Source organism: Vigna unguiculata, chromosome 3 (assembly GCF_004118075.2).
Source record: "Vigna unguiculata cultivar IT97K-499-35 chromosome 3, ASM411807v1, whole genome shotgun sequence".
Taxonomy (NCBI): domain Eukaryota; kingdom Viridiplantae; phylum Streptophyta; class Magnoliopsida; order Fabales; family Fabaceae; genus Vigna; species Vigna unguiculata.
This window is the reverse complement of record NC_040281.1, coordinates 64,850,871-64,871,921: the sequence shown is the minus strand read 5'-3', so window position 1 is coordinate 64,871,921 and position 21,051 is coordinate 64,850,871. Positions and strand designations below refer to the sequence as shown.

Genomic DNA, 21,051 nt, shown 5'->3' with positions numbered 1-21,051 from the left:
TGTCTACCTGTGATGGCACCCTATTAATAAAAAAAATTTGTTCAAATCATCCTGGGTTTGTACTTAGTGTTTGATGGTTTTGCAAAACCCAAAGTAATCACTTCAAAGCTTTTTAAATTCATATTTTATGGTAAATAAATATCAATATATGTGATCGATTTGTTAATGAATATTTATTTTTTTGGCATGGTTATAATTAAGATGGTGAAAGAAATAATTTTCTACTGAGATTGACATGGAGTTTATATATCCAGATGAAGAGTATACATTGAGAAAGAAGTGATTTATTCATTTTAATTGAAAACAAGTTAAAGTTGTTTAATAAAACGTGTCTTTCCATAAATCTCTTCAAATGACTTTTTCACAAACAAAAAAATTGCTACTGAGTCTATTCATGTAGAATTTTATTTGTAATTTAAAAGTGTCAAGAAAACTTTATATTAAATTTTACCATGTTCACCAGATGATAAATGAACAAGTCTTTCCGGAATGGTTCGAACATATTCCAATTGTAATAGAAAATATTATGTTGATAAGGTGTAGATAAAATTATATGTAATTCTTCATTTTTTAAATTGATACGAAAACTAGATGAATATATACATATTTTCAGCATTTTTCTCTTCATACATGTTTCAATATTCATTTCTATTTTAAATTATTATAACACCTATATTTTTATTAATTAATCTAAAAAAATTATATTAATCGAATATATTCATGAGACATTTTGATTTATTGATTTGAATTTTATTTAATTAAATTTTTTTATTGATATTTTACTAGAGAAAATAAAATATGTCTATTTGACATTCAATTCTTAATATAATATTTTATTTGCTGTGATTTTCATTTTTAGAAAAAGTTATTTAATTAATATTTGTCAAATGAAGGGTGGGTACAGATATACATATCATCTTATCATTAGAAAATTTTTTATAAATAATGATAAATTTTTGAGAAAAAAATAATTAGTCACTATAATGATGAATTTATATAACAATTTATAAATTAAAAAATTATTGGTAACTAAAGTAATTTCTAAATTGACTATTGTGGTGAATTGGTCTCTAAGTATCATTAGATACCAAGCTTTTAACTACCAAACAAATTAGTCTATAAATTTGTCTCAGTGACTAATTTAAATACAAATAAAAAAGAAGTTAATTTTTATTTGGAATTATTTTTATTTACACAGGTATAGTCAACCCCAAAGTACAATTGTCCCGTTTTGGAGTATGGAGGACCTGAGTTGATAGTGAAAGAAATGGATAGTGAAGTGAAGGATCGTGAACATTTCGACCCATGGAGGCAAAGTATATCTCGGACCATGAAGGCCGAGTACATCTTGACCCATTAGGGCAGGCGCACCTTGACCCAATGCGGGGATATGCAGATAGGAATGCTCCATGTCAGGCAGGATATGGAAATATAACCGTGCACTTAGAAAAATGAAAATCGGCCCTCAAGATAATGAAGCCAGGACGAAAGTCAAATGATATAAAATAAGGTTCAGGGTTCAAAGGTAAGAGAGACTAATCTTAACTCAGTTCTAGTAAGCTTTAGTATACATACTATATCGAAGTGTTACTGACTTGAGCATTGGAGCGTCTCCAGGTACCCCAGTCTAAGGAGACTTCCTAGAAGCAACTCAGAGTGAATCCCAATAAACAGAGACAAAGCAGAGGATAGGAGAATATAAGACTCTTGAGATAGTTTGTTTCCATACAAGAACACTAAGCAAATGTGAAATTATTTTATATTTACTTTTATAAAATAAGTTCGATTTTTATAAAACAAAAGAAGGTTATGCTTATAGTAGAAAAAGAAAACCTTATTTATTCATTGAATTTTAATATTTTAAAAATTATAAATAATTAAAAGTAATTTTATATCATAAAACAAACTATTGTTATCGTAAATACAAAAATATTTATTCAATTGATTTTAATCATAATATATTCAGAAATATTTTTTTTTATCTTATAAATGTATTTCTAGATATCAAATACTACTGTACAATAACTTCTTGAATTAGATAGATGAGAATAAATTTTGATTCTATATTAAAGGCATTTCTCTTTGAGAATTAATATGACCAATGTGATTAAACTGACTCACAAAGTCATAGTCAGAAACCAAATATCTGAATTTGAAGTCTTGGTTACCGCGGCATTCACTTTTACTTCTTACTCGTCAACATTCAAATTATATATATATTTGATCAAGCCACCTTTTCTTTTCCTCATGCACAAAAATCATACATGTAAATTATTTACCTTTATCAATTTAACATCATAAAAGATTATAATAAATAACCGACATATTTTCTTCCCAATTTAAGCCTTCATATTTTTCAAATATAATTGATATGTGATGTAGAAGACAAAACAAACTTAACAACCACCAAATTGTTTACTTCAATTAAGCAACCATGTTGATACCACAATATTCTACATTTTATGACCTCAATTTTAAAATATAATAATTTTAAAACTCACCTTAATTAATGATAAATCAATTTGTTGAAAAATTTCCATTCATACTTCTTAAAAGACCATTTTTCTTTCATTAAATAAATTAGTTCATGTATCAATTAATCTGTAAAAACTCCTTCTATATATATGTCTAAGGAAATCAAATTTTTATAATAAAATTTTAATAGAACTTACCAAAACAGAGCTGATAAATATGAGTTTTTTATGCCGATGCGTATTAACCAGGATGCCTTTAGTGTAAAAATCTTGCTTCAAATCGAAGTTCACCACTTGATGTTCGTTATATTTTACAATTTTCATGGAAGAGAGAAAATAGATAAATAAAAGACAGAAAAGAAAGAGATAAAAAAAATAGTCTAAGGTGTATCCAAGATGTATTAAAAAATTTACGTGGATTATATATTATTAAATTATAATATATTAGTAAAGTAAATCTAAACTTATAAAAAATATTATACTAATAAATGTATTTTCTATGGACGACTACCTATTCAATAAATAGTAATATATAAAGTAAAAACAACTTTAATTACTTTATAAATATGTTAAATATGTTTTTTGTTTTGTGAAAATTAGAATTAATTTATTTTGAAATTTTAGTTTAATTTTAAAAAATTTTCATGATAACATATATTTACACTATTTGATAATTTTAATTAAAAAAATTAAATTCATACATTTTTAAATTAAAAAATTAAATTAAATCAAAATTTTGAAAGAAAACTGATTTCAATTTTTATTAAAATTAAAAAAAAACATATTTAATTGTTAAAGTTGTCAACACAAATGTAATACTTTTAAGTTTTTCCTTTTTGACGAATAGAAAGATGATATAACTAAAATGATGTGGACGTGGTGTATCATCCATGAAATTCACGTGAAACGCCGATTCCAAGAAAGTAGATGTAGCATATTGGCAAATTTTAATTGTTGAATAATTTATTGACATGTATACTACACTTTAAACTTATGATCATTCCTCTCACTTGGTTACTTTTTCAGAAAAAAGTAAGTAGTGGGTTGTTATGAGAAAGCTAAAAAGTTTTTGAATACTGGAAAAATTATGCTCCATTTCTTAGGTGTTCTGAGTTACTGAAGAAAGCTTTTGAACAGCATGAGTTGATTGATATTGATATCATTAACAACCGCTCAAACCTCAGAAATAGTCTCTAGCACAGGTCTCCACGATCTGTGACCACCATCATTTTCTCTACCCTTTGTTATGAAGCGAAGCAGAAGTTGTTCAGCAGAAGCTCGTCCTAGTTCCTTCTTATCAAACAATTCTGCCAACTCCTTCTTCGATATCTTTATCTTCACTTTCCCATTTGGATCTGGAGAAACTCCTAGCGTTTCCATCATCTTCTTCTTCTGCACTTTCTCTGAACATAACCCATCACCTTCATCCAACACCTTGCTTGATGAAGCTGCCTTGCAACAGTTTCCCATATTTTCACAGATGAATTGCTTCAAATTCTTTGAGTATGGTGTGTGTGATTAATGAAGTGAAGATGTGTTATTGATCCTTCTATATATATATATATATATATATATATATATATATATATATATATATATATATAATCGGGAAATGGATAATGGAAATGCTGTCCACGGATTTTGGATTAATTTATAATATAATTGTTGGTGAGGACACACGGAGAGGTAGATCGGGTCTAATTATTGTGCATGGCTCCTTGACCAAAAATAGTATGGTCTTAAGCAGTAACATGTGTATGTTCCCACCATTTTATCATCTTTTGCTTCCACATATGGATGTATCATATCTTTTCCACTGCAAAATAAAATCAACATCCTATACTATATGCTACATATTGAAGTTGTGGGTGCTATTCTTCTTTTCTTCTCTCTCCGCCACAATCATGTCATCAATACACAGAAATAGAATAATAATTTTACATTAGAGAATTTTCCACAAAACACCTCAATGATTATTAGTTGAGATTTTGTCATTTCCACGATTCACCACCATACATACTAATATCTTGGCGTGACCACGATATACTAATACTTTGGTGTCAGGGAGTGTGTTAGAAGTCCTACATTGACTAGAGATAAGACCAATTTACAATATATAAGTGAGTGCAATCCTTACCTTACAAGTCAGTTTTGTAGGATTAAATTAGACTTTAAAATCCATTTCTAACACCTTGGTCACTAAAACTTTAATATAACCAATTAGAGACCAATTTAAACACTAGTTCATAAATCAATTTTAATTTTTTGCTCATGATAATTACTATTTTAGATACCAATAGTTTATAAATTGGCATCTAAATTAGTTACATGACTAGTTAACTAATTATTTTTTGTCTCTAAAATTAATTGTTATTTAATGATTTTCTTGTAACGTCCGACAATAGACACATTTTAACTATTGATGAAAATTTCTCTTCAAAATCAATTTCATTTTTCTATCTAAAGTCCTCCACAACCAATTTTAGTGTTTTCTTGCCTTGGAGTAACTTCACCAATTATTCAAAGATATGTGCAAGAATTTCATCTCCTCTTACATTATTTTGTACCACTTGTCTTTTTTCTCATGCGACATAATTTCTTTGTATATAGCTTTGAGGGCTTTTTTGTAAAAAGGGGTCACTTTGATCAAGAATTTGTAAAAAAGGGTCGTTTGATTTTTTTTTTGCAAAATAGGGTCAAGTCGTCGTAGTAGAGGACGACATTAAAGGTGAAGTCGTCCTCCACCGTGCCAGTTTCTTTTTTTTTTTTCCAAAAAGCGAAACCGTGCTCTCGGAAGCCGGTTTCTATATATTTTAAAAGTGAAGTTGGGCCTGACGACTTCACTTTTTGGTATTTTTTTTTTCATTCAGCTTTATATATATATATATATATATATATATATATATATATATTTAATTATATATTATTTAGTTTTTTTTAAATATTTGTTTAAGTAAAAATATGAAAAATAGTTTTAAAAAAATTTTAAAATACTTAATCGTTAAACCTTAATACAAAATTAAGAAGATAAAATGATACAAATTAAAAAAATATTAAAAAATCCTTCGATAATTATATTTGAATATTTAATTTGTTAATGTTTATTTTATTTGTGGTTTAGTTAGTCTACTAACTATCAAGTATCATTTAATAAAATACTAAATTTGTAAAATCAAACGAAGAAGTAGAGAACGTTTTGACCAAATCAGAAGAAACTGGCGAAAAAATCGTCATTGAGGATGTCACTTTATTTCTCTACTGTAAACAAATATTTAAAAAAAAACTAAATAATATATAATTAAATATATATATATATATATAAAGCTGAATGTGTAAAAAAAAAAAACCAAAAAGTGAAGTCGTCAGGCCCGAAGACGACTTCACTTTCAAAATATATAGAAACCGGCTTCTCAGAGCACGGTTTCGCTTTTTGATAAAAAAAAAAGAAGAAACCGGCATAGTGGAGGACTTCACCTTTAATGTCGTCCTCCACCACGACGACTTGACCCTATTTTGCAAAAAAAAAAATTCAACAGACCCATTTTTACAAATTTTTGGCCAAAGTGACCCCTTTTTACAAAAAAGCCAGCTTTGAGACTCTCCCCATTAATATTATTACAAGATTTTTGGACTAAAACAACTATATGCCTATAGTGTAGTGTGATACTAAAGAGAAAATTAAATGATAATCTGAATTGTTATTTTATAATTGTATTGTGTTGGAATAGATATAAAAGTACGATATAAGAGGATATATTTACAACTGTAAACCATCTTCATTATGATAAAAATAATAGTTTAAATTTACTATAGTCCAGGCACAATCGCTTCGGATGAGAGATATATCTTTTCAATCGCCGATATCAAGTAAGAAAGGAATATACAAAGTCACCTTTTTTAGTCGGTAAGTTTCAAGTTTCTCCGTTTATGTGTTGTGCAAATAATGTAGAAAGGATATTTGGAAAAGATAATGGCTTAAGAAAGAAGAATGTAATCTGGCATACGTTGGTTCACACTTGTTTTTACAGCCATTTTGGGTCAGAGCGTGAAACACAGTGTTTCATGTGTTTCATTCATTTCTTTGTTCATGCTCAATCCAAATGTTTAAAGGGTCCAACCCATAACAGTGTGTGATTTGTGAGAGAGACTAAAAAATTGAAGAACCACATCTGAAACTAAATTGTTACAGTCAAAAAGTTGTCTCTAATACTATAACAGTTTAAACATGGTCTTGGCCATGTCATTTGGAACCATGTAATGATCCAAAGAGAACTGGTCAATGAAGACTTTCTCCAATATTGAATTCTTAATGTAATAAGTAAACTTTAATGTGCAATATATTATTATCTCTCCTTCTAGAGTTTCATTTCAAATTGAATATATTAAGAGACTTCACCCAGCGTTAACCGTCACCGTAACATGATTAATTAATTAGTATTGTTTTAAAGTTTATAATAGAGCCTCCAAAATGGATGACATGTCAGAAACATTCAATCAAACAGTGAACACAGAAGTACGACCATGAAAATGAACAAGTCAGATAAAAGAGAGGAGAGAATGGTTACGCATTTAACAGTTTCCAATCATTACTTTCCCTCTGCTTTGTCTGGATATTACTATAATATTCAAATGAACTTTATACATAAAATTAAGATATCAAACAGCTACACCAGATAGACATTGGACCTAAAAAAAATACTGTCATTTAAGAAATATAATTGAAATTCAATAAAAAGTCTGTTTAAATTTTATTATATCATCAAGTTTAGTTAAAATTTAGTAATAAATTGCACAAAACTACAATTTATTATGAAAATAGTTAGTAAAACTATATATAAGTTTTTTTTCTACAATATTTATTTAAAATTAAAATAAACCTAAAATGAAGATGATTAAGAAAAAGTGTAGTCCAATATGAATTGAATTCAAATGCTCACCCTATTAATTTGCAACACAAATAATCTATATTCTATTAACTTGTAATCGGAGACATTGAATTCAAATTTAGTTGGATTGATCAAGTTGAGTTTGAATGTAAAGCTAACCTGACGTTATAACAATTGTTCATTTTAAAATATAATACATATTAATTCATCTATCTATGATTTTAATAATAAAACAAGTTTTTAATTCCATGCCATTGCCAACAATGTTAACTTACAATAATAATTTATCATTAGGCAACAAACATTCCACAAGTGTAAATGTCATACCTAAGTACCATTAATATTTAAAAAAAAAAAACTCCAATTTATAAAAAAAAAAAGAAGCTAACTTTAAGTCATTACAAGATATTATTATGTGCTATTAATTTTTTGACTTTGAATCTTATCATTTGAACTCCCAAAATCAATAATAACAAGGATGCAAAATTAGTGATCAATAATAAGAAAAAGTCGCATAGAGAAGAACGAAAAGAAATTACCTAGACTCGTTGTCAATAAAATAAATTTTTGTTTTTTTTGTTAAGACCGAGAAATAGAACCATCAGAAACAAATATCATTCTCTAATTAGAAAGAACTATCTCTCAATCCATTCACTGTCTATCAAAAACAATTTACAAAGTACAAATTTACTAAATAAAATTCTATAACCACAAGTGAATTTTACGTCTGAAGATAACTTCGTCTGAATGGAGTGTAATTATTATTCGTATATGAAATACAAATCCTACATTCTCTTCCCTATAATTTTACATGAAAATGTTTGGGAAAAAAGATGACATAATTTCTTAGCTGTTTTATACAATTACCTAAAAGTTAAACTTTAAATCTAACTCGATCATTTTATAAAGTGAAATTCAAACTTTACGTAAAATTTTTAACATTTTATATGATCAACTAGACTCAGGTATCGTCTCTAGCGCAGGCATCCACAATCCCCGACCAGATTCATGATCTCTGGTGTTCATTAAACGAAGAAGAACTTGCTCCGCAGAACCTCTCACTACTCTCTTCTTATTTACATGTTGTTGCTTCTCCAACAGTTTTTCCAACTCCTTCTTCGAAATCATTATCTTCACCTTCCCATTCGCATCAGCAGAAGCTCTTAGCGACCCCATAACCTTCAATCTCTGCACTTTCGCTAAACTCAGCACATGCCCACCACTTTCGTCAATCACTTTTCCTGAACTCATCTTCTTCGTCGTCAAATCACTCCAGTCCTCTCCGTCCCACTCCATTGTTGATGATACCGGCTTGCAACAGTTTCCTATTTTTTTCTCAGATCAATAAAATATTGCAGATTGTAATTGTTTGTGATGATGATGATGATAGAGAGATTGGTGAGGTTGAAGCTGATTCAATTTGGTAGTTACGTATATATAGGGATATTTTTCACTATTTCATTCTCATGACGGCTCATACAACTAAAGGTGGCTTCTTGACCAAACATCACGTGTATGTCGTGTACGTGTCCTACGACTAAGCTTTAGGGTTTTCATTTTCACTAACCCAGTGAATGGGAACTTACTATATGCTCATCAAATCTTGGAATTCGGGAATCTTTCGTCTTTCATTAATAACTGTCACTTTTGGATTAATCATGGGGTGTCATCTTTGAATAAACACAAATCTTTATTAAATTCCTATTTAAAGTCAACATTTGAAGCTGCTTAGAATAATAAAATTTTTCTACGTTTTTTTTTTCTTCTTTCACCTAGAAAGACATCCTTAACAAGCTATCAAGAATTGCAAAAACAACAATAATTCTTCACGTAATCTTATTTATCCATCACGGATTCCAAGAAAAGGAAACTATAGGCCACCTTTTTTGTCGGCAAATTTTAACATACGTAGATGCAAATAATGTACAAAGGAAATAATTAAAAGAAACATGACCTAGGTAATTAGTTAGTTACGCTAATACTTTCATACTTCTCTTTTTATACTTGAATGATTGAAATTTTTCGCTGCCGTGATGAGCCACTTAATTAATTTTCACGTAGCCAAATTAAATGACTTTTTGATACAAAGATTCTTGGACAAGTCTAGTAATCTGAACTTAGTTTTATATACATCATACGATCTAATTTTGAAAGAGGAAACAAACACTTAAAATGAAGATAATATCTTTGAATATGAAATTAGATAATATAAGAATTTGTATACATTATGAGTCCAGTAGTTTATATGTTCACTTGTTCTATAACTATCGAAAAATATTTTTAACATAAAATTATGAAGATATTATTGAGCTCAAAACTTAAGATTGGGAAATTATTTAAAATTTTTGAAATTTAAATTCGAAAGTTAAACTCTTAGTAGATTCAAATAATTACTTTATTGAGTGTTTTTTTTGCGTAAAGTATATATGAAGAGGAAATTTTCCTAATATATATTCTAAATTTATATTATCATTTTTCTCACAATTTTTTTAGTAAAAATACATGTACGTAATGTAATGTTTTTAAAATTTATTTAAATCAACAGGTTAAGATTATAGACTTTCAAAACATTGACTTAAAATTCATATCTTAATATAGTGTGTTATTAACAAAGATGCTTTTCTTATTCATTTGACTTCTAGAGGCACTATAACGTAATATTTAATTGTGTTTATTAATAATGGCAAATATCAACATGAAGAGGGAAAATATTGAATCTTTTAAATAGATTTTTTTTCTCATGGTATTGTTTCTTGTGGATTTTCGTTTGACAATTGTCCAACATGTATGTGATGAATCAAATTAGCTTTATGCGGATCCTTTGTCAATTAGACTATAGTAAACTTCTCTTTTTCAATCTAACTGTGTCTTGTTTTTAGAATTTCACAAGTAAGATGAAATTAATATGCAAGTCTCTTATGTTGTGAATCAATTTCACAAAAACATATTTAATCCACTGTATTCTCCTTTGATTTGAATTTCAATTGTGTATTTCTTTTCAATAATCCTATTTTTGTATTTTTTGTATTTAAAGATGAGATGATGTATGACAAGTAAAGAAGATGTAGATGGATTGCAGTGATCAATTAGAAATGTAAATTCTAAGAAACTAAATTACCAAGATGAAAACACAAATTGGTAGAAGAAATCTATGAAAGCAGTGATCTAAATTGAAACAATTATCATTAGATTTGTCATTTTTTTTTCTTTACAATATTTTTAGAGTGTTTGAATTGTAACCACAATCTATCACCCTTTCTTTTATATTTGAATTGTCTATTTATATTTTCTCTATTTTTCTGATACATAAACCACAACATAAAGAAATTTAGATAAATTATAATAATTGTCTCAAAACTACCCACGTTGTATGTGTTTTGCTTACTCAGCCCATGTTTTACGGCAGTTATTCTATACTAACTCCCTTTTTGATCCACTTTTCTTTGATTTTGTTTGATATCTTTCTCGATGCTCTCTTGTTGTATTACTCGAATTTGTAATCATTCTTTGTTTAGCTTTCATTTTGATTGTCTTTCTCGATCTCATACATCTTAATTTCTTTTTAAGTATATTTTTATTTACATTATATCATCTTTACGTAGTGTTTCTTTGTGCGGATTACACTATTCAACCTGATTTGAAGAGACGGATAAATTAAAAAATCATATTCATTTTAGTGAATAAACATGAAAAAGCACAAACAGATTCAAAGAAATACCTCACAAATGAATCTCACTACAAATACGAGATTTGTACAAATACATTAACTTTTACTCTTTTGTCCTCATATTTTATCATCATATTATAATTATTAATAATTATTATTATATTAATTATTATATATATATATTATTAATTATTATAATTTATTATATATATATATATAATAAATTATAATAATAATTAAAATATTATTCAAAATATAATATTTAATATATTAATATATAATAACTAATAATATATATATATATATATATATAAAATGATTATTATTATTATTAATTAATAAAAGCATATAATAATTAATAATTATTATAATATTCTTAAAAACTAATAATATATGTATTTATTATTATTAATTTATATATATATAATAATTAATATATAAAAATATAATTAAAATATTCTTAAATTTTAATTTTTTTCATTCATTCAATTGTAATTTTATTAAATTTTTATTATGAAGGGTATTTTAGTAGATTTCAAATTTTATCTACTATAACTTTTTTAATTTATCATATCAATCAAATCATTCACTAACTTTCATAAAATTATCTTCAAATTCATTCATTTTGCCCTCTAAATCTACTAAAAAAACACACATATTTATCTCTTTAAATTCACATAAATTCATCTTCACACTCTCTCTCATTCATCTTATCATACAACACAGCCTTAATGTCTTCATCCTTCTAGATATTCTCCCTTGTCTCGTTTTTCGATGTCCTCAACAAATATACATATTCTTTCACAAAGAAATTGTTTAAGTATGATATTTTGAAAAAGCCTGCCTTAGTTTATATATATATATATATATATATATATATATATATATATATTCTTTCCTTTATTTTTTTTCTCATTCTTAATATTAAAAAATTATTTAAAAGATGACACATTATTTTGTAAGAGAAAGTTGTCAAAATTTAGTAGTCAAAATATCATTGTTCTATATATATATATATATATATAAAGCGTAAAATTATTAGTACAAATTTAAAATAAACTGAATAAGGGTAATTTTACAAACTTTGAAACTCTATGAAGTGTATTAGTAGCCAGATTCAAGAAATCTTGGTCTCAATACAAACGGATAGTAAGCGTAAGGCGAATTAGGGTTTAAATTCCCAAGTTGTGAGTGGAGTAATATAAATCGAAATGGATTGAAATAATTTATTGATATGTCTATCCTACAACTTTACATGAAAATGAATGGATTCTTAACTGTTCTATACAATTACTGTATGCACAGTTGTAGTGTTGAAGGAATCAACTAACCTCAGGAATAGTCTCTAACACGGGTCTCCACAACTCGTGACGAGAATCCTGATATCTTGCTTTTATCAAGCGAAGCAGAACAGCTTCTGCAGAAGTACTTTTCTTACCCAACAGTTGAGCCAGCTCTTTCTTTGAAATCACCATCTTCACCTTCCCATTCGCATCAGGACACGAACCTCTTACCGCTCCCATAAGCTTCTCCTTCTGCACTTTCCCCAAACACAATCCACGGCCACCGTTAGCACCAGATTCATCACACACCTTCTTCGACTTCAAATCACTCCAGTCCTCGCCGTCCCACTCCATCGATGACGCCGCCACGCAACAGTTTCCCATCTTTTCTTAGATGTTTCTTATAATGAATCCTCTGAGTAGGATGTGTATAATTAATAAAACGAAGATGATTATATCAGCGTTATTAAGTCCTTGCTATATATTATGATGAAGTTTTGTGAGGTGTGTGTGTGTTTGAATGTGATGGGTATATATAGAGGGTGGTGTGAGGGAAATGGATGTGGATGATAATTTATAATTGTTGTGACGGCACCTAGAATGTGGTCTGGTTCTTGGTCGTGTCCGCTGCAGGTGGCTTCCTTGACCAAACACTATCATATTATTAAAACACGTGTATGTTATGTCCATGTCTTAGTGTGTGAAATTAAGGAGTCACTAAATAAATGCATGTCACAAATCTTGGATATGTTTATGGTCCAAATACCTGGTCAATCAAGTTTTCCTCTTCAATTTATCCGATATAAAATTTTTATTAATGTATTATTACGGATATATAAATTAATTGCATTAAAATATTGTTATGGCTGCCCTCAATTAATTTCTCATAATGCGAAGTGGTCTCTTGTTACTTTTTCCGTTAAATTTCTACAGCTTTTATTAATTTAATTTTATTGACATGTACAAGGTCCATTCCTTTTTTAATGGTATTTATTTTCCTTTTCAAAAACATATGTACGTACAAGTTCCTAGTAATTATAACTTTCTTGTAATAATATTAGCATACATTTCAAAGAGAGTTACCTCCTAGGTTGAATATGTTTGAACCTCAAACACTTAGTCCACAAAACGACATCGAAGAGTACGAAGAGAACATTAGAGTGGCCATTAGATTGAGACGCCAAGTAGGAAAAAAAGAAGAGTATGTATATATATAATTAATGAGGCAACATGGGTCATTGAATCATTCACTATTATTCTTATTCTTATCTCAATCCAAACATCATTCAATTCTCCATTATTCGGCCATCCAAAGGGAAGAGGTATTACATTTTCAACGCAAATGTAAATAAAACAGTCAAAAGTATTTTGTTTTTTAAAGCATAATATATGTCTATGTTTTTGTCGTGATGCAGTGAAGTTTAATATTTTACAGATACTGTTTTCCTTGTTCGTAGAGGTCATGTGGGCCTGGTCTAAAATAATAATGTATGAATAATGGTTTATGAAGATGAACATAATAAATGAAAATGTCTCTTACAAGGACCACATATTAAAAACACGGAGTTTCACGTGTTTTTGATCTAGGATTTTTCTTTCCCAATGGCCCAAGTAAACAAAAGCTAAATAACCTACTCATTAAGACATGAACGTAAATCCATTTGTGGTTGAATTACTGGATGAACAGGGGTATGGAATTTATTTTGGAGTTCCTTCCAAGTATGTTTTAGTTAGAAAAGTAATAGATTTTTTTTTTCATTTAATTTTTTTCATATGGGTACATGAACGTGATAATAGTAAGTTAAGTTAGGTCGATGAACTGATTGAGTTTTTTTTTTTTTAATTTCAAATTTTAAAAATTCTGATGCTTTATTATACTATAATTGATTTTGCTTTATGATTGACATATACAATAGTGATTTTTTTTTTTATTTCTTTATTTGTTTGGGTTGAAAATTTTCACTTGGTGATAAATGGGCTCGTTTTAATCTAAAGCATAATTTAGAGGGTTAAGATATTAATTTGTTTTGATACCCTAAGTTAATTGAATACAATAGGATGTCAAAAAAATTCGTACTCACGTATAAAATCCGCAATGAGTAAAAAATTTATGTTCGTGGATAATGGGTATGGGTAATTTTTATATCCATATGTTAACGGAGCAAGTACGGGTATCAGGTATCATTCGTACATGTACATGTAGATACTCGTTTCCGCTATACTTTAATTTAAATTAAAAAAATATTATTAAAATATTAACACATCAATTTTGAATTGGTTATTTTTTATTAATTGGTTTTAAAAAAAATCTTCATTTTTTTGTAAATAGTCAACACTATTTAAATAGAATATTTTCACTTTGTTTAAAATTTATGGATGACATACATTGTATTTTTATTTGAGTTTATGGTTAAAATATATTATTAAATATTAATTTTTTCTTTTATAAATACCCACGGGTACATGTGAATATTATAAAATATACGAGTAACCGTATAAGGGATACCTGCATGGATACAAGTACAGAGTGAATATTTATCTAACAGATCAGGTATATAGGAGCTATTACCCGTATCCTACATATCTGATTGACATTCGTAACATATAATAAGAAGAAAAAGGAAAGAAAATAAAAGATAAAAAAATTGCTACCTTTTGTAGTAAAAAATAAGAAAAAAGTTAAATATGTATATAAAATACCATAAATACTCCTCATAAAAAAAATAAAGTATTAACAAAATAAATTTGTTTTAGGTATTTAATTCATCGAACCATCTTATCAGAAATTTGGTGGAAACGACTTATATTTTTTTCCTCCTTTTTTTAACGAAGTAAAGTGAAAATAAAAGAAAAATACATTTTTTTTTCCTTTTCGTTTATCTTGTTTTCTCGTACCAAATACACTGCAAAAGTATAAAGGTACATATATATCAAACCGTGAGTAAGCATAATTTTTCTTAGCAAAATATATCGCAATAGCAATTACTGCATTATTAGTGAGATTAAGTTATGCACACTTTGTTATACATCATCACTTTTTTCATAGAATTTAATTTTGAGCTATGTTATGTAAGGATAAATAAGAGAATTTTAGATTGTTTTCACATTACCTGAATCTTATCCTTTGTGGTGAATATGAGACTGAAAAACTAAGTTTAAAATTTTAGTATACCATTGTCAAATATATATGGACAAAATTCAGGTATTAAAAAATGATTTGACAGAGTAAGATTTTGGTGAATCTGGGTGAGAAAAGCCCTTGAATTTAAGTTTCTACCAACTGCAGTACTCTATTAGTTGTAGCTATGGTCAGAATTAATTGAAATAGGCAGAATTAAGAGAAAGTAGGTGAACAGTGATACCCAACATACACAGAAAATGCATAATAATATCAGAGAATTAAATGACAAATTTGATTAGGCCTGTTTACTTTCATTCATTTGTATCTAAGAAAGAGAGAAGAGAAAAAGAAAATAAAAAGTAGAGATGTTTTATTCCACTCACCAACTCATTCCATGCCTAAAGTTCCAATCGTAGAAAAAGTGAAGAAATTAAGAAAGTGGTGCAATAATGAAAAAAGCAGTGGTTACCTTACCATTTACACCTGCCATCAAAGTGGGAGTTAACATATCTCTATCACATCTGCCTTTACATTCAAACACTTAATTTTCGATATATAATTTTTTTATAAAATTAAATATGATTTTAGTCTTTTAATATTTAAAGAAAATTAAAATTAGTCTGTTCTTAAAAATTTTGATCAATTTAATTTTTTTATTTTTAAAAATATCTGAACTTAATCATTTTAATCAAATTTTATTGAATTGATTTAACATTTCTAACCCGTTTCATGATAACATTTGAGTTATCTATATTATTTGACATATTTTCGTTTTAATGTTAGCTGTGAAATATGTTTAAAACATAAAATAAATTTAACAAAAATTTAATCGAAATAACTAAATTTACGCATTTCTAACATTTTTAAAAATAAAAAAATTAAATTTATTCAAAATTTTGAAAAAATACCCATTCTTATTTTCACTAAAAAGTTAAGAAACTAAAAATATATTTATCTCTTCTTTAAACAACAAACACCAAGTAATTTTATCAATTAAAGACTAATTTTATTGAAACTATATCGTGATTATTAGGTTGATCCTAATAATTATTAGGTTAGTCCTAAGAATTTACAAGCGTGACTTTAAAGCTGAAAAATTGTTTAATTACTACCTAGTTTATTAAATCAAATTTGTCGAGCAACTTGAGTTTATATTGACCTTTTGTTGGTAAAGAAAATAATTTACAAAAATAAGACGGTAACAAAATAAGAAGTGACAAAAAAGTAGAAACAAAACAAATGATTAAAAATATTTGTGGATAGGAATGGTAAGGGGCGGAAGTTTATCCGCTTTTCGGTTATAAAATTTTATTTCATTAATATTTTATTTTGGTTATAATTATATTCATTTTCTTTATTATTTTAATATTAATTATTATTTTTTATAAAATTAAAAAATAATATAATCTTAAACATTTAATATTGAAAATATTTATAAAAATTATAATTAAATAAAACTAAAATATTATATAAAATATTACGTAATTACAAATAAATAAAATTTTACAAGAACTAATAAAATTTTACAAAAATTAAATTTATTATAAAATATTAATGAAACAAAATTGACAAAATAAAAAATATAAAAAAAATAAATATTTTAATTTAAAATAATTCAAACGTTTTTTAATTTTCACTTTCTAAATTATAATAAAGTTATTTTTATCATTAATCAATTATAATATACTACTTAAATAAATTGTACAAGAAAGAAAATTAAACTAATAATAACTCGAATTTAAATATTAAATTTTTAAATTTTTAAATTTTACGAAAATGATATTAAATTATTATATGAATTTTTTTATATGAGATGAATAATTACTATTATGAAAATGAATTACAAAATAAAAATAAGTATACAAAAAGTTATTAAAATAATATTTTACATGATAAAAAAAATAATAAAAATATTAATAACTAAAAAATATTAAATGTGTGTCATAAAAATATTTAATACACCATTAAAGAAAATAAAAAAATAAAAAAAATATTAATAATTAGAAAAGATCTCTTATAAACGATTTAATACATCAAAATTTCACAATATATAAATATATATATATATATATATATTTATATATATATATAATTAAATGTATGATAAGATAAAAGAAATTAAAAAAATATGATAAAATTTTAAAAATATAAAATAAGTGAAATTATTGAAATATAATGAATATTATTTAAACGAAACAAAATTTAAAGAAAAAAAATAAAAATGATAAGTTTTTATATCATCCAATAAATGAAGGCCTATTGTAAAATAAATAAATAATAAAAACATGAAAAAAAAATATAAATAATCAAATGTAAAACCAAAAGTTATTTGATTAACTGAAATTTATAATATACCATCTAAACATAATTAAACATCAAAACTTGTACTTAATATTATGATAAAATTAAAAATATGAATGAATTTAATGAATATATAACAAAGTAAATAATTAAAAGATAAAGGAACAATGTGTAATAAAAGATTCTTTGTAAAAAAAACGAAACGGAATCAAAGAATACTCATAGTAACGAATCTATTTATCATCCTATAGAGCATTTAAATAATTATTTTAACACTAATAAAAACAAAAAATATACAAATACAATAAATAGTTAACATGTTATAACGTTAAATATTTAACGATATAATTAGATGTTTTTAAAAATAAAATATTCAAAAATTATCACTTATAAGTTATAGATGATTTATATTGAATTTTTAGCTTCATTGTGATGTATCTTGAACTTTTGGGTAAAGCATTTCTCATTACAGTGCTTCTGAAATGGAATTATAGAAGTCATGCCTTCACAATTAATCTTCTCCAGTTAATCTGTAGAGACTATATCTAAACAATTTCATATGCCAAGATGTTAAACCTTTTATTTATTTATTTATTTCTTAGCACTTAACTAAGCAACTAAAGTTTGCTTTTTGGACCACAAAAATCAAAGGGATAAAAACAAATATAAACATCAGAAATATATATGTTTTGTCAACATTTTTTTAAATAGTTTAGAGTTGTTAAAAGCAAATGTTAGATGCAAACCATAAGAAGGGACCATTTTCAAATCCATACTTAGAAAAGTTCAATCAACCTTACTATAAATAAGATTATTTTAGATTGTCGTGATTATAACTTTATTATCATGAATATATTTAGTTAAAAAGAAAAAGGGAAACTATTGGAGACACATTCCACCTTCATGTCCATACAATATTGAAGGACAAAAATTTAAAATGAAATAAAGTAAATATTTAATAATGATTCCATATAATTTTAAAACTAAGAATTAAATAAAGTATATGTAATTAAAAATTAAAAAATAAAATTATGGAAGACTACGGACCTTTTTTATTAATATTTCTGATTTCAGGCTATCTTTTTTAAATAGAATTAAATACTAAAAATAGCGCATGCAAAAGAGTGAGGGGTGTGATGAAATTTATGAATGGACACTAACAGAGAGTGACACATTCATTCTCCAACTAAACCAAACAATGAACTACACTCGCAGCAAACATCCCATTTGTTCCGGTGACGTCCCTTCCGCCACTTCTCCGGTCAATTTCCGCCGCTCCACCCCCAAAATTCATCTCTCCGCCAGGAAGCTCGCGACGCGTTTATGGCACTTCCGCTTCTTCCACCGTTGCTCTTCTCACAAGGTACATATTTCTTCACTTCACAACATTCATATTCGTTCACTTTCATACATTCACAAACCTTATTTTCCGTCAAGCTTCAATCCTCTCCACCACCACCACCACCACGTGTCAAGCGCACAGAGGAAGAGGCCGCACAAGGTGATAGCAGGAAGCTTCTCAGAGACGCCAAGTTAAACGGTGGCTCTGTTGTCTCTGTTCTTCTGTCAGAGCTACTTCGGGCTCAAACCTGCATTAACAACCTCAAATCAGAACGCAAATCGTGTAAGAAAAAGCTGGAGGAGGAAAAGTTCCTCTGGAAGCGTCGGGAACTGAAGAAGAACGAAGCAATGTTGGAGGACTTAAGGGATAAGTTAGCCAGGGAAAGGAGAAGCAAAGAGAGGATGGAATCGCTTAACGCCAAATTGGTACATGAGTTGGCCGAAGCAAAACTATATGCCGAGCAATTTATGATTAACTACAAAGAAGAAAGGAGAAAAAGAGAGATAATAGAGGAAGTGTGCAACGAATTGGCGATGCAAATAGGAGAAGACAGAGCCAAGCTGGAGGGGATTCGTGAGGAGATGGAGGAAGAGAGAAAGATGTTTCATATGGCAGAGATGTGGAGAGAGGAGAGCATTCAGATGAAGCTGCTTGATGCCAAACTTGCCCTGGAAGATAAGTATACCCAGATGATCCACTTGATTGCGCATCTGCAAAGTTTCTTGAGGTCAAGAGGTCATGAACTGGGTGCACCTGAATCGCCCAATGTTGAACTTTCATGTGATTTAACAAACTCAAATCATGTTCTCCACACTTTGAACGAGATCAAAGTTAAAGAGAGGGTGATTGGAGTTGAACCCTGCTTCCTCACCACTCTTACTGCTCCCTCTTCCACCGTCCACATTGTTAGTCTTGACGAAGATCATTGCCTCGACAATAATCTTCACAATGTTGACCAAAACGTGAATGGATCAGTGAGTGAAGCAGAATGTTGTGAAAATTCACAGGATGGTTGTTGCAAACACTCTGACTCTGAAGATCCTACTCTTGGTGAGTGTGAAGGCAGACTTGCAACACGTTCTGTGAAGAACCGTGGGTTCAGGCAATGGGAAATATTGGGACCACGAAATTTTGCAGACTCGATGAATCCACACATCACTCGTGGGATGAAAGGGTGCATAGAATGGCCACGAGGCATGCCCAAAATCAATTCCAGGATAATTCCTGTGGAAGAAAGAGTGCGAAAGGAGAAATCTCAGTTGCAACATCTACGTAAGCCACTTGCTTAAGACCGTGTTTGAAAGAGAACAAGTATACAGACAGATTTGAATAAAACTCCATTAATTTAATTTTGTCTAAGGTGGTTTGTGGACAAAATCTGCAGAAGAAACACCACCTCATCACAGATTTTATCTTATATTGTCGAAAATAGCGTTGTGTTATTCATGAATTATTATAAGTGTATGTTGAATCTGTTGTAGAGAGCAAACCATTTTGATAGCAAGAAGTACTGTTATTCCATGATAGTTTAGATTGGGCATGTTACCTTGAAATGATAAATTGGTTGCCTATGATTATAATGATTATGAGATTGAATTATTAAGAGTGATAAGAAGAATGTTGGAGGAGAAGAATCCGGCGCGCCTGATGATGCGCCTATAATTTTTGGTGTCTTTCTTTGCTGGCAGGTATCTTTATGATGGACCCAGCTAATCCACGCCATGAATACCACGCTGCTTCTTCGTTAACACAATTTTGTCTTTTACTTCAAATATATATGATTTAGTTGAAAAAACAAAACATCCAATATACAATTTTTAATGTTTTTTTTATATCTACTTATGTAAATAACCTACAAAGTGAAGTACATCATTCCTTGGTCCTGTATTCGAGTGAGTGAAGTTAAATCGTTCTCCATTATAATAAGGATATGAAGGTTGTCTCAGACACTGTTTCCTCTGTCTACGTCATTGCTTC

At 27.9% G+C, this 21,051-nt stretch overlaps 4 protein-coding genes across 4 annotated transcripts; 1 reads left to right on the top strand and 3 right to left on the bottom strand.

The window, feature by feature from the left end:
* Positions 1–3,451: 3,451 nt before the first annotated feature.
* Positions 3,452–4,000, bottom strand: LOC114175729. Its single transcript, XM_028060516.1, has one exon. The coding sequence runs from the start codon at positions 3,942–3,944 to the stop codon at positions 3,648–3,650; it is 297 nt and encodes a 98-aa protein (XP_027916317.1). The 5' UTR covers positions 3,945–4,000; the 3' UTR covers positions 3,452–3,647.
* Positions 4,001–8,107: 4,107 nt separating this feature from the next.
* On the bottom strand, positions 8,108–8,751 carry LOC114179979. The gene has a single exon (XM_028066495.1). The coding sequence runs from the start codon at positions 8,654–8,656 to the stop codon at positions 8,312–8,314; it is 345 nt and encodes a 114-aa protein (XP_027922296.1). The 5' UTR covers positions 8,657–8,751; the 3' UTR covers positions 8,108–8,311.
* A 3,360-nt stretch (positions 8,752–12,111) lies between these two features.
* Positions 12,112–12,804, bottom strand: LOC114179668. The gene has a single exon (XM_028066080.1). It carries the CDS (start codon positions 12,692–12,694, stop codon positions 12,350–12,352), a length of 345 nt encoding a protein of 114 aa, XP_027921881.1. The 5' UTR covers positions 12,695–12,804; the 3' UTR covers positions 12,112–12,349.
* Positions 12,805–18,825: 6,021 nt separating this feature from the next.
* Positions 18,826–20,600, top strand: LOC114177170. Its single transcript, XM_028062425.1, has 2 exons — positions 18,826–19,095; positions 19,170–20,600. Exons 1-2 carry the CDS (start codon positions 18,847–18,849, stop codon positions 20,361–20,363), a joined length of 1,443 nt encoding a protein of 480 aa, XP_027918226.1. The 5' UTR covers positions 18,826–18,846; the 3' UTR covers positions 20,364–20,600.
* The last annotated feature ends 451 nt before the right edge of the window (positions 20,601–21,051 follow it).

Bases quoted from the DNA above. Each gene is read 5' to 3' on its own strand.
- LOC114179668 (XM_028066080.1), bottom strand. From the start codon at position 12,694: ATGGGAAACTGTTGCGTGGCGGCGTCATCGATGGAGTGGGACGGCGAG.
- LOC114177170 (XM_028062425.1), top strand. From the start codon at position 18,847: ATGCAAAAGAGTGAGGGGTGTGATGAAATTTATGAATGGACACTAACA. The intron at 19,096-19,169 runs GTACATATTTCT...TTTTCCGTCAAG, and splicing joins ACCGTTGCTCTTCTCACAAG to CTTCAATCCTCTCCACCACC.
- LOC114179979 (XM_028066495.1), bottom strand. From the start codon at position 8,656: ATGGAGTGGGACGGAGAGGACTGGAGTGATTTGACGACGAAGAAGATG.
- LOC114175729 (XM_028060516.1), bottom strand. From the start codon at position 3,944: ATGGGAAACTGTTGCAAGGCAGCTTCATCAAGCAAGGTGTTGGATGAA.